The sequence below is a fragment of the Haemaphysalis longicornis genome, unplaced genomic scaffold (genome assembly GCF_048455015.1).
Source record: "Haemaphysalis longicornis isolate Haplotype H1 unplaced genomic scaffold, Haemaphysalis longicornis Haplotype H1 scaffold_10, whole genome shotgun sequence".
In the NCBI taxonomy this organism is placed as follows: domain Eukaryota; kingdom Metazoa; phylum Arthropoda; class Arachnida; order Ixodida; family Ixodidae; genus Haemaphysalis; species Haemaphysalis longicornis.
The window spans coordinates 150,790,561-150,803,767 of NW_027526204.1; the positions used below are offsets into that span (position 1 = coordinate 150,790,561).

Consider the following 13,207-nt stretch of genomic DNA (forward strand, 5'->3'; position numbering starts at 1 on the left):
AATTCTATGCGGCTGTGTTCTGCCGGCTTAGGGCTGCCCACCCATTGCAAACAAAACGGAAGCGCGCAGAAACCACTTTTAATGTTGTCCTAGGAGAGCTCAGACGCTGAGAGTGGACGTGTGCGGTGTGAAGGGTACTGACAGTAGACATGAAGCTGCACGTGTGGTACTGTGCCCATGAGTGGTACCCCACTGATGTCTTGATAGTAGGGGTGTGCAAATATCGAATAGTCAGAGATTGAAACCTAAGTGCAGAGCACTTAAGGGGGAACACCCCTCTTAGAACTTTTTTTTTAATTTATGGACCGATTTGCATATAAATTGCATGGTTTATGTATTTCAACATGCTGATTTTAAATATCAGCATGTTGGGGCCAGGTTGGGGCCAGGGCAGCCTCTTCATTGGTTCCCCTTTGGGTATTTCTGCCTTCAGCGCTTATGGAGAGCACCTTCAATGGGGCGGTGCACCATACCACCACAGTATGCAGTGATGCCAACTTCATCTACACGTATTTATTTTAGCATGCAAATTTCAGGCAAGCAAGAGACGGTGCTGCTCTGTAGAGGGGGATTCTGTACAACCTGACAAAAGAATTTATAATTTTTGGTTACTTCTTGCACTAGCGACAGGGCTGACCCTCTTTCTGACAGAGGACACCTTCCTCTTCTCCCCCCACCTCCAGCACAATCTTCGAGTGCAGCAAGGAGGGCAAGTCCTCTGGGAGCAGCAGCAGCAGCGGGGCATCATCGGCCCACTCGGTGGGGGCCACCCTGAGTCGGGGGGTCAGCGGCATGCTGCCGACCGTCCAGGAGGAGGAGCACCCACAGCAGCCCCCCTCTGCTGTCCAGCAGGGGGAGGAGGGGTACCAGGAGGATGAGTACCGGCAGGAAGGGAACCAGGAAGAGGAATACCAGGAAGGGTGGGTTGATGGAGGGGGGAAACGAAAACGTCCGTGCGTTCGAGATTGACGCGCGTTAAAGATCCTCAGGTGGTCAGAATCAATCCAGAGCCCGCCACTATGGCGCGCCTTATAGCCTAGGTGTAGCGTCGGCGGCATTAAACCCCATAATCAATCAATCAGGAAGGGTGGGTGTCGTCAGCACAATGCATTGGGTTACTAGAGAGAAATCCGGCTCAGCTTTCTAGACGGACGGCGCTTCTGCGAGCGTGCCATCATCACGTACTGGGGAGAAGCATTTTTTCGTTACCTGCCAATACTCGCCAAGCCCAAAAGTTGCCCGTTGCTCCAAAAAAGTAACATTGTCATTGTAAAAGTTGTTCTATTAAGGAAGTGGAGCTCCAAGAGATTTAGTCATCCAATTTTTTAGGAGCTTCATGCAAGAAAAGTGCGAGAAACAGCTGTCACCCTTTTTTGTTAATTTTGGCTTCAGGAGCAGAACGAAGCCGTATGGCTAGTCGAGCCAAGCAGGAGAGGAACGTTTCTAGCTGCTACGGCGGCACCCGCGACAGCGTGCAATTTCGGCAACAGATTTCCTTCTTGTGCACATTAGTACAAAACTGTAAAGGCACATTCCCACTTCCGACTCGAGCACATCGCCCAATGCGTGTCGCTCGATGAGGCAGTGCTCTCACTTGCGACAAGCAATGAGGAGACTGTGTTTAGTTAGACTGTGTCAGTGAAGCTGCTACCCGATCTCTACGACTTCATTGGTGCTCCACCATTTGCGCTCAACGGAAAATAGGTTACACTGGCGCAACAAGAACAGGTTGAAATCGCTGTAGAACGCGTGTTGCTAACCTGGAACAGTTCCGAAAGCATTGCGGGTTGTGGGAGGAGCGGAAAATAATAAACTCAAGCAGGCTCTTTTCAACATATGATTGCAGGAAGAAATACACACGTGTGCTTTCACTCTGCAGCACTTGCACCCCAGCCCACAAATTTTGCTTCTTTTCCCAGACTCAAAAGTTCTGATGCCTCTGAACTCCACGGTGTTTTCTAGTCGCTGGTAGAGGTACGAACAGGCTGCAAGTCAGCCATCCCACTATCCATATGCAGTCTAGTCCACTTATAACAATATCCGAGTGCCAAGGAAATCCCATCGTTATAACCGATAATTGTTATAAACGGGTTGCGAAATAAAAAAATGGTACAGAGCTCAAAATATTTTATTCGCATGCCACCAAGGTCGTACTACTACTGATTTGCAGAAAAGAAGCCACAGTCTGTCACCTTTGTTTGCCACGTGTGAAGCTAGCGCAAATCTTTTCCAAGAGCATCTACAGGTACTTCATCTAGCTGGGGTAAACGTCCTTGGCGAAAGCAAAGTCCCCGAGGGACTGTGTCACGCATTGGGCCTCCTACGAAGACACTACCTGAGTGGGCTGCGCAACCACGTCATTAGAGTCGTCACTGTTGCACTTTTGGTGCACAATATAACCGGGTTTAATCGTTATATCCGATAGCGTGGCACTGGGGCATTGTAATAAGTGGTTTATTTCACCATAGAAAGATTACAAAAGTTGACGGTGCCATAGCTGTTCATCGTTATATCCGATACATTGTTATAAATGGTATCGTTATAAGCGGACTCGACTGTAGCTAATTACAAAAATTACTTGCTTTTACAATTCAAACCCGTTTATCCGCACTGATGAGTCCCACACTGTTTGTTGATTCGTACACGCGTACGCTGAAGCCACTGACCAAAGAACCGAAGGGCAGTTGCTTGCCAACTGGTCCCTTAAAGCTGGTTTTTCTTTGATCCTAGCTGAGCTAGAAGCTCGTTTCTCTCTCGCACCCTTCCCTAACAGTGACGCATTGAGGCGTCTGTCCATCAAAACAAGGTGCTGCTATTTTAAATTCCCTACAGACATGCACATTGTTCCAGGCGGAGTAATGGCTGGCAGCTTTTGCATGCTAGTAGTGGCAACACTGCTTTGTTGCAAGCCGTAAAGGCAATTTCTCTCGCATATTCATTGCGTGAGAGTCTCTATAGAGAAGGCAGGTCGTTTGGAGCCTCCGTAAAAGGCTCGATGTGTGACGGCCTCAATGCAATGCGCAGGTGTCGGGAGGAGCAAGAAGAGGAGGCGGCAGGGGACGAGGAGGAGGAAATGGTGGAAGAGGCGGAGTGGGAGGAGCAGGGGAGAGGCGGCTTTTCCGTGGACCCATTCTCGGATGGAGTGCGGAGCCGCATCCTTCGCTCGTGGCAGGTTTCGGAGAGCGACCGAGGGCGCTTTCACCAGTTGAACGGCAACCGTCCGGCCCTCAAGGCTGACGCGCACATCACCCTGGGTGAGAGGCCTCTGTCGTATCCTCCAACCGGGAGATCGGGCACACTTATGAGGCATGCGGAGAAGAGGATGCTCCTAGCTCTGGGTGGCGGCAGACTCTCACTCACCCTTTGTCGTCTGTCGTAGCACAGCTTTGCTAGAGATTCATACGATGAATTTTCAGTCGGCCACATTGTCGTGGCGGCTCAGCGACCAGGGTTCAGTCTGGCCATTGTGGCTACTTTTCAGGCAGAGTTGACAAGCAAAAACGCCCGTGTCTCAAGATAGTAAAGCTGAAATATTCCCGGGTGGTTGAAGTCAATCTGGAGCCCTCCACTAAGGCGTGCCTCAGAGACCAGGTGTACAACTCCCAAAAAGGAGGAAAAAAAAAAAGTGAACCACATTGGTTGGACTGTGCTCCTTTCCGGATCGACTAAAACTTCTCCCCCAGAAGTTTTTCGCAGTACCCAACGGTAGGTGTCGCCACTCTGGTAATGTTTCTAGGAATGGTGACTTCACTACAAGAGACTTCATGCTGTACCAGGCCAAGTGTGTAAGGGTTTGCAAAAAAAAGTAGGTAGTTAGCTTTGAAAGAGAGGGAGATGAAATTTTCATGATCGTCTTCCAAGTATAAAAACGAGCTCTGCTGAAGATTCAGAAAGTTCAGTGTTGGAAGTTTCTGGTGCCCCCCTCGTGCAGGAGGCCAACAGCTGAGGGTCGTGCGCCACCTGGCGGCAGGGTCGTACGCTCGTGTCTATCTGGCAGAAACGGTGAACACCGAGGAAACGTTCCTGGACGATGCACCGGATGAATCCTTCCAGGTGAGCTATTTTGAGTGGCGAGTGCACAACATGTAAGCAGTCATGGCGTCATCCATTTGAACTGTGTTGAAGTGAAGTGTGCGAATGCTTGATTGAACGTAGAGGGATTGCATCAATTCTTGCACAACTCTTATCAAATACATGGTGGACCCACCATGGTAACTCGGTGGCTAAGGCATTGTGCTGCTGCGCCTAAGAAAGTAGGTTTGATTCCCGGCTGCAGCAGCCACTTTTCTGATGGAGGTGAAAAGTGAGAATGCCCGTGTGTTTGAGATTTCAGCACGTGTTAAAGATACTGAGGGGGTCAAAATTAATCCGGCGCCCTCCACTATTGCGCCTCTGTAGCATCGACACGTTAAACCGCATAATCAGTCAACTACGTGGCTTTATTTATGCGAGACATCCGTTGTACTATTTCTCAGCAAGGTTGACGTTGTTTTTGTGTGTGTCGATTTATCGATTGTGCATTTTCGTTCCTGAGGGGAAAAGTTCCACTCTCGGAACCTATTGGGGACGTCCCAATTTTTTCAGTGCAGAAGTTTTAGTGCAAAAAGTTTCGGTGCAAAAATTTTTTCAGTGCGTATAATGACACAAAGTGTGCGCACCTTCTACCACACCCTGTGACTATGCGCTCTGTGTTTCGACTGTCTGAGCGAGCTGACTCCTCCTTTTCCTACCTGGACAGGCCCCTGTTCAGACCCAGGTGGTGTTGAAGCTGGATGCCCACAGCAGCAGCGGCCTGTGGGAGTTCTACGTCACCACTGAGCTGGCTCGACGCCTGCGCGAAGCCTACTCCAACGAACGTGCGGTGAGTGACGCAGACCTTGTGCGTCACTCCCATCGACCACATTCTCCACCTAGAGTGCTGTGGCGGTCATGCGTGAATTGATTGCCCAGTGTACAGCATAGAAATGGCCTGATTGTGTCTATGAAAAGTGGAGTTCAAGCCACACAGTTTTTTTTTTTTTTTTTTCATTAAGGGGGAACATGGGTCTTTGGGACCAAAAATTGGCGAAAAAAATCGATTTTTTGAAAGTGGCATTTTCGGAATCCTCAAGTCTTTCTGCCTAAGTCTGCTAAGTTTCAAACCTCAGGAACTAGTATTTCACTCGCAATAACAATTCAAAACATTTGCGCGAGCCCAATGCGCGCAAAAGCGAACGCTAAAACGGTACTTTTGTCACGGCGCGCAGCCGTTTTCCCCCTGGAGCGACAGGCGCCATCACAGTGTCATTTGAAAGAACGCTCCTCCCGCTTCAATCTCCCGCCACTGCTGTCCTGCTTCGCCCACTTGGCTAAGAGAAAATAAGCATTGAAAAAAAGTAAAACTCGAGGCCTGATTGGACGTTGGGCGCACGTGATGCCACGGCGCGATTGGATTGGCTGAGTGCGGCGCAGGCCGTCTGCTTCGCGCGCGGGTGCATCGGTTGCCCGGATGTGCCGCCGCCATCTCTCTTGTGTGCGAACGGCAGCGACAATGCAAAGCGATGCCTGGTTCGGCGAAAAAACATCATACGCGGAAGAAGCATGGCAAGAAAAGGAAGAAGTCCCGAGTGAACAACTTCAAGAAGCATTCCGCATCAGTCGAAACTGAAGAGATTGCACGCGACCCTGAGCGTAATGCTGGAGCCGACGGAGCCGCCGATGTGCCTGACAGCCAGATAGGCCTAGCAGCCCCGACGGGTCCGCCGGGACCGAGGCAGCGTGTTCGACTAGATACAGCGATGCTGCAGTTGTCTGAAGTACGCGAGAAAAAAGTGAAAGCTGAAAAGCGCCTACATGACCTTGCGTTAAAACCAGCAATGAAGAGAAAGATGGATTGCTTTGCTTCTAAGAGCCCCGACATTGCGACTGGCCCCGTTGACGATACGAACTTCGTCATTGCGAGCCTGGACTTGTTGAACGGCTTGATGAATGGTGTAAAGTGTAAAACGTGTGGCGGGAACATTAGTGTCTCCACTGGTGAACGCGAATACGGCCTTGCGGTGAAATTGTGCCTTGAATGCGCGAACTGCGGAGTCCTGTCGTCGTCGTGGAGTTCTCCGCGTGTTGAAGGGGAACAGAAGGTGAACCCCTTCGTAGTGAACGTACTGGCTGCACGCGCGATGCAGTCGAGGGGAAACCGTCAAACGGCGTTAAACGACGTCTTTGCCAAGATGAACATTTCCCATCGTGGGATGCATACGAAGACGTGGCAGCACTACGTAAAAACAAAGCGACCCTTGCTGCTACTCGTGCAGCCGACAGTGTCACGACCGAGTCCGCGCAGTCCGTTCGTGAACTTTACCGCAAACTCGGCATCGACAATCCGGGGAACATCGCCGTTTCCTACGACGGTTCATGGATGACCCGCGGACAGACGTCCCACATCAGCGTCGGGACCGTGATCGAACTTTTTACGGGGCTCGTGCTGGACTACGTGGTCCTAAGCAATTTCTGTGCCGGCTGTGAGCGTGCGCCGGACAAAAATGATGCTGCCTACCAGTCATGGAAGGAAAGCCACGTGTGTCAGAAAAACACCGACAAGAAGGCAGGGGAGATGGAGGTGCAGGCAGCACTCATTCTTTTTGAGAGGTCGCTCGCGAAGTATGGGCTGAGGTACACAACAACCTTGTGTGACGGAAATTGCCGCACGTACCTTGCTCTTTCGGAAGCTGGTGTTTACGGCTACATAAAAATCGTAAAAGAAGACTGCATCAACCATGTTGAGAAACGCATGGGAACTAACCTGCGTACACTGAAGTCGAAGAGCGGTGGTGCGGAGAGCCTTGGCAGAAAAGGACGGCTGACAGGAGAGCTCATCACTAAGTTGAGCCGGTATTACGGCTGGGCCCTGAAATCACACAAGGGCAATGTAGAGGAGACTCAGAAGGCGGTGATGGCAACATACCACCATGTGACCTCTAACGACGCTGTCTCTGATCACAGCCTGTGCCCTACTGGTCCGGATTCGTGGTGCCACCAAAATGCTGCTGTTGCAAAGGGAGAGCCCACGCCGAAACACCGCTACAACTTGCCACCTCACGTGTAAAAGCCCTGCGGCCAGTATACGAGCGCCTCTCGGACAGGAAACTTCTCGAGCGTTGCCAGAGGGGACAAACGCAGAACAACAATGAGAGCCTGCACTCCATGATATGGGCCCTAACCCCGAAGGAGCGCCATGAGTCCCTCTTCACTGTGGAAGCTGCCGTGGCTGAAGCTGTGATGAGGTTCAACGGAGGCAACGAGAGGACCTCTGCTGGGGATTCTCAAGGAGCTGAACCTGACTCCTGGCCAGGAAAGTGCCAGACGGATGGCCGAAAAGGACAGGCGCCGGGCAGCTGAATCGGCTCGGGAACAGATTTATGAAAATGAGCTTTAATAATTACTTATTTTGCATTTTATCCTCCACCACTAATGGCCACCATCTCAACACCGATTTTCAATGAGCTGTAAAGCTGCTGCTAAAGCCAAGTTGAGAAAAGTGCTCCCATTAGTTCATTGCTTATGCACTTGACTACCCAATCATGTGTTGAAAACATTTTTTTATGGACCACTTTTTTTTTAAATTTAGGCCTTAAAAAATGGTGGCTAATTAGTAGTTATCCCTAAAGCTAATTGGCTTTTGCAAAAACTGATTGGATATTTGGAATCAGCACAAAAAACTGTACAAGAGTGCATAGTTTTATCAAAATTGGATAAGAAATAAAAAAATTGATTAAAGACCCACTTCCCCCCTTAAGGGGGGACGTGGCTTTCAAAATCAACTTTTTTATTTCTTTGTGGATTTTGATGAAAATTGGCACAGCAACTGGAAATGCTTCTGTGATAACACTATAAAAATTTCAAAGTAATATTTTGAAAACTTTTTTATGTATGAAATTTTCTTTTTGTTCCGCTTGTACCGAGCTTGAGCGGCTTATAAAACATGATAGAAAACTTGTTCGAAGTGCTTTGCATTCCCAAATGAATGGACGAGGTCGTGACAGTTTTAGAATTTTTTTTTTACAACACAATGTTTTTTAGTTTTCATTTTTTTAGAGGTTAATGGGCAACAGGCATGTCAACTGTGAATGATTATTTGAAAAAAAAAATCACAAAAAAACAAATCTAGAAAACCAAAAGTGTCACGACCTGAACAGTTCATCAAGGAATGTAATGCAAGAAACGGAATCAAAATAGACCCAACGGTCATGAAGAAATCCCTGGTACAAGCGACACAGGTGGCAAAAAAAACTGTTTTGAGAAAACGGCTTCCGAAGTTGCAACATGGGTTTCACGTATCAGAAGTCGTCACGGTTGTAGCCTTTCATGTCCTTTTGAACATGGGGCTTCTGGAAGGCCTTGCCTTGAAATTGGAGTGCCTTTTACAGCCTTTCTCTTTCCAGAAAACATCATTTTCAGCTCCTCCGTGAAGAGTACATACCCCCCTTTGCAAACCAAACGGAGGGGAGATGGGTTTCAATGGGCTTTCAATGCAAAGTAGGTTAGTTGGTTGGCTGTATCGCACTGGACAACCTCCTTTTGCAGTGTTGTCACCATGGCAACAAGTTAAGCATTTTTTTTACTTAAATTTGAACATTTTTGGCTTTTTTTGTTTTATCTTGCCTGGCACAGCAACTTAGTACTCATGTGCAGGTGTTCAGTGCCAAAAGTTTGCATACCATAAAGATGAAAATGAGCTACTTTGAAGCTTGGTAGAGTATTCTGCATAACTCCCAACTTCAATGCAAGAGCATATTTTTTTACTACTTTTGACATTCAAGGCATCCAATATTTCTCGCAGCACAGCCAGTATGCCCTGAGCAATGGTATCAATAATTTCCCTAAAAAAATCACTGTTAAATGCTGCCACAGTAACGTACATTTTTAACGCAGAGAGCATATTTTTATTCCTATATTACTAACTCAAACCTGTTTGCATGAAAATTACATTACAAGTGCACGGGAAACGTTGCGCAAGAAAGGCGATATGGCTCGCGCGCATCGCAGAACACGCTTACCGCGACATATCGAACTTTGATTATACCTGATATGGCTGGTCAGGTCGCTTTTAAGATTAAATCTAACGTCGCAGGCATTAATTACAACTACTGGCGTTCAATCGTAACCGGTTGCCCAGTCATGTGATGCTCCAATGCGCGTCGGCTATGCAGTGCGCGCCGCAGCGTTTGACGCGTCGACCGTTTCTTTCTCAAGGCTAGCGAGCCCACAGTCAAAACACAGCAATAACTAAGCGAGTAAACATCGCAAATCCGACTAAAAGTTCACTTCACGAACCGCTATCGCAAGCGCGCACACCGCGTCACCCTCCGGGGTCTGGCGATGGTAGAGTCACGCGCACCACGAAGCGTTCGATGACCTCCGCCTTTCGAGCCACACAACTTCCCGTAATCCGGCTCGTTATCTCTGGCATTCCCATCGCGATAACGTCCGTGTTGAATACCACAGATTGAACAGAAACTCGGCCGAGCGCAGCGGCGAAAATGAACTCAATCCGCTCGCTTTGCAGCTCAGGCGGCCGCCATCTTGCGTTGCGCCCGCAACATCCAATCAGGAGGGTCGTTGTTCTGTGCCCCGACCGGGGACCAATAGCGCTTCAGCATCTATTTCTAGTTTCGTTTGTGCGTCGTTTCTTTTCTGCCGTTTGTGCGTTTGTGAATGAACGAAGATAAAAGAGACGAGCGGAACGGGAAAGACGATCGCTCGGCCGATCTAACCATATCAAAATGGCCGCGCCCGGTGGCACCGTTGCGGAGATAGAGCGCTCCGAAAATTGCCGTTTTTTCGCCCTTTTGCGCTGATAGTTTGTCACCGCGCCTGACAAAAGTATTTTTTATGCCACTTTGCGACGCTTTTCAGCGTAAAAACTTTGCAGACGCACAGAATAGGAAACATAGAAGCCGAATATGTGGGTTTCAAAAAAACGATGTTTTGGTCATTTTTCCGAAGTTGAAAGCCGCGTCCCCCCTTAAGTAGACACAGTAATTATTGCAAGCCAGTCTGTGAAAAACTGAGATGAGGACAGAGCTTAAGGGAAACGCAACGTGATTTCTGCAACCCACTTAATCAAAATTTGGCAGTTATCAGAGTCCCCCATTGCTGTTCTGGTCACAAAACCCCGCCGTAACGCTATGGAAGGAGTTTTCCATGTCACCGAAGCCACCACGAGGCAGCGCTGGGAGCACGGAGGGAGCAGATAGGATGCGCACGCTGCATCGACGAAGATAGGCTCCCGCGGAATTCGGCGGCGGCGACTGGTTGATTTCTCAATTTCAAGTAATTAGTCAATGTAACACCTTCGGTCATATTGTAGAAACTGCGTTTGGCCTGCCGCTAAGACAGCATGCTCAGTACAGTCAGAGTCATTCAATGATTTTCAAAAAATATTTAAGGACACTGAAGGACTTTTACACAGCGATGAAGTGCGAAATGGCCTTGAGGTCCTGGGGAAAAGTCTTTTTAATCTACAGGCGACGACATTTGGTTACAGTTCAAGACATGCCAATTAAACGTACACAATTTTCATGTAAATGAAGAAATACGTAAATGCATTTAGCTAAACATATTTAAATCGCGAGGATTTCCTGGCATCTGCCTTCATTTGCTGTCGTTCGGTCGACTGACCCTCTCCTCTAGCTTCTTGAGATCCACCCCAAAACACCAAATGCTTGATTTATTACATTAGAACCATGCCTTCTAATCGACTAATCAACTAACTAATGAACTAACACACGCTGCGCCGCTGATTGACCACGTCAACCAAAGGTTTATGCACAATCACTTGATCCACACTCTCCAAGGTATCCATGAAAGCACAAGCACATCACTAATAAAAACCAACCGACTGATAGCAACTCTGAGCACTGGCCAGCAACCCTCGGGGGGTCCTCTCTAAAGTATGGTTCCTACGACGTTTGCCGAAAATATGTTCAGCGCCAATGAAATTCCCGCCTTTGTCAACATGGCGTGTGCATTACCAGAGTCCCTGAAAAGCGGTGGGGAGTTCTGTCATCACAAAAGCAGCTGTCAGTCCCTCGTCACATATATCCGCCATCGTGGTGACACTGTAGACCCATCACGAATTTGAACTTCACTGCATGTCTTGGATGGTACAACCTCTCCAGGTGCCGTGCCGCGCCTTTCCCTATTCATCTCTTGCCCCCCATGAATGACGCCGCATCGAGCATAACCCCAGCAACCAGGGCGCACCTGCGCTTTGCCCACTCTAATGCGGTAATCACCCCCGGCCGTTAGAGAGACCTTCTGCTGGTGTCACAAGGTACCCTCGGCGCCACTCGGACCTAAGACAACGAAGGTGCGGCGAGCCACAAAAGGACATCAACGACCTTTCCCTGGCTAGGAATTTTTTTATCGGTTAGACGCGCATCTTTGGTTTCCCAGACAAATGATGAAAGGCGAAAAGCGCTCCCGCGACCAGCAAAACGAAGGCACGCAGGCTATACAGCAATAACTCGGCTGCCGGTGGTCTTGATTGATGAACTGAGGTACTTGGAACTGATAGCCCGTCAAAGCCGTTTTCAAACAAATGCAACGTGCCTCCATCTAAGTGGGAACAGAGCAGACTGAACTACGACTTCGCTGCACAGCATGGAAGTGGTAGTGGGATTTGTCCCAGAGGGGTGGGGCATTTCTGGAAGCGCAATGAGTTCGGAAATTAGAGCTTCCAGAATGACCTTGAGCAGCTGCACCAGTATTGGCCGCGAGGCCCACCACTGGAGAGGCCGGCGCTGCGATCGTTTTGACGTCACTTGTAGGATCACCGTTCCTATCTTGCTGCGTAGTTGGCTTGCAGCGCATGACACTTCGCTTAGGAAGCGCATTCTAAAAGTATTTTCGTGTTAATTTCCTTCGTTTGAAGTTAATTCTCAGTGCGTCAAGCGCAGTTCGGCACTCAACCTTAAAACTACTGTCTTTGCATCAACCCTGCCGGAAAGCCACCCTCGTTTGGACTCCTGGCCACTCCTCACTGACGGGCAATAACTTTGCTCACCAGCAAGCCTGCGCCCTGTCCCTCCAGGCTACTGAGGATACCGAACCGTCCGTCCCTCTACTGACTTTTCAGGACGTCACTCAATATTACCGGTTCGAGCGACAGCACTTCCCTCCTCCGCATCCTAAACTCTCAAAAGAAGAAGAATCCCTACTTCGCCGACTGCAGAGCAATACCTTCCCTCACCCAGTCCGCCTCCATCGCATGTTTCCCACGCAATTCCCGGCCACATGCAAGTTCTGCTTACAACCCGGTACTCTTCCCCACATCATATTAGAGTGCAAGCACAACCCCAACCTCCCCCCTCTTCCATCCCCCCTTCCCACCCCCGAGCTGTGGGAGAACCTTGTGACCAGCAGCGATCTGGACGTCCAGACACGTTTGGCCTCCAGAGCGAAGGCTGCCGGCTCATCGCATGGCTTCCTGGAATAAGGAACCACTCCCACTTCACCGGCTCAATAAAATGTTTCTCTCTCTCTCTCTCTCTCGGCCTCATGGGGACTTTATAACCGTATCAACTGTGGTAGATTATCCGCAAACACCATGAGCGTGGTGGTGTATTACGTATGCGACCGAAGCGTAAGCAGCGGCTTGTTTCCCCGATCAACAATGTGGACTACGATGATCGCCGAGTCAAGTTTCTAGATTTCCCTTGTTTGCAAGAAATGTATGAAGCAGAAAATCGTGAAGCCTTAAGTGCTCGCAGAAACACACGCACCCGCCGTGCCTGAATGCACGGCCGACGGTACGGCTCGAACTGACGCAGGTCGCGGCAGCAACTTGTCGCCGCTTTTTAAAATCACACAAGTCGTGGAAAATAAGTTCCAGATTGGTGAAAGGGGATGTTAGTGTGATTAAAAATTCTGATAGGTACTGTCATAAGTTGTGGTTTTCAAAGCGATGCTCAAATATCTGCTGCGATTTACGCCGACCGACCGCGTAGGTCGGTCCCGGCAGCGCCGGCCCATTCACGCACGGTGCGGCGAGCGGTCGAAGGATGACTATGCTTGCGGGCAAGAATCGGCCGAGGCCGTGCAGGTATCTTGATCGTCGATCGCTTCAATGGAAATCACCACGCTCACAGAGTTCCCAGCGCGGTGAAACGTTCTGTTATGGGCTGTCACTCGCAACTCTAACGGCGATGAAATATCTGCTGCGACG

The 13,207-nt window shown here is 49.3% G+C and overlaps 1 protein-coding gene across 2 annotated transcripts in view; it reads left to right on the plus strand.

Annotated features, from left to right (window-relative positions):
* LOC144159639 (uncharacterized) overlaps positions 1-13,207 on the plus strand; it is a 69,951-nt gene that overhangs the window by 48,080 nt on the left and 8,664 nt on the right. Inside the window, exons 18-22 of one of the 2 annotated variants that reach the window (XM_077691246.1) lie at positions 684-865; positions 896-920; positions 3,025-3,254; positions 3,932-4,053; positions 4,739-4,861. In XM_077691246.1, the coding sequence (XP_077547372.1) occupies positions 684-865; positions 896-920; positions 3,025-3,254; positions 3,932-4,053; positions 4,739-4,861 (682 nt within the window). Of the gene's footprint in view, positions 1-683; positions 921-3,024; positions 3,255-3,931; positions 4,054-4,738; positions 4,862-13,207 lie in introns of both variants that reach the window. The other variant, XM_077691245.1, reaches the window with a different exon arrangement.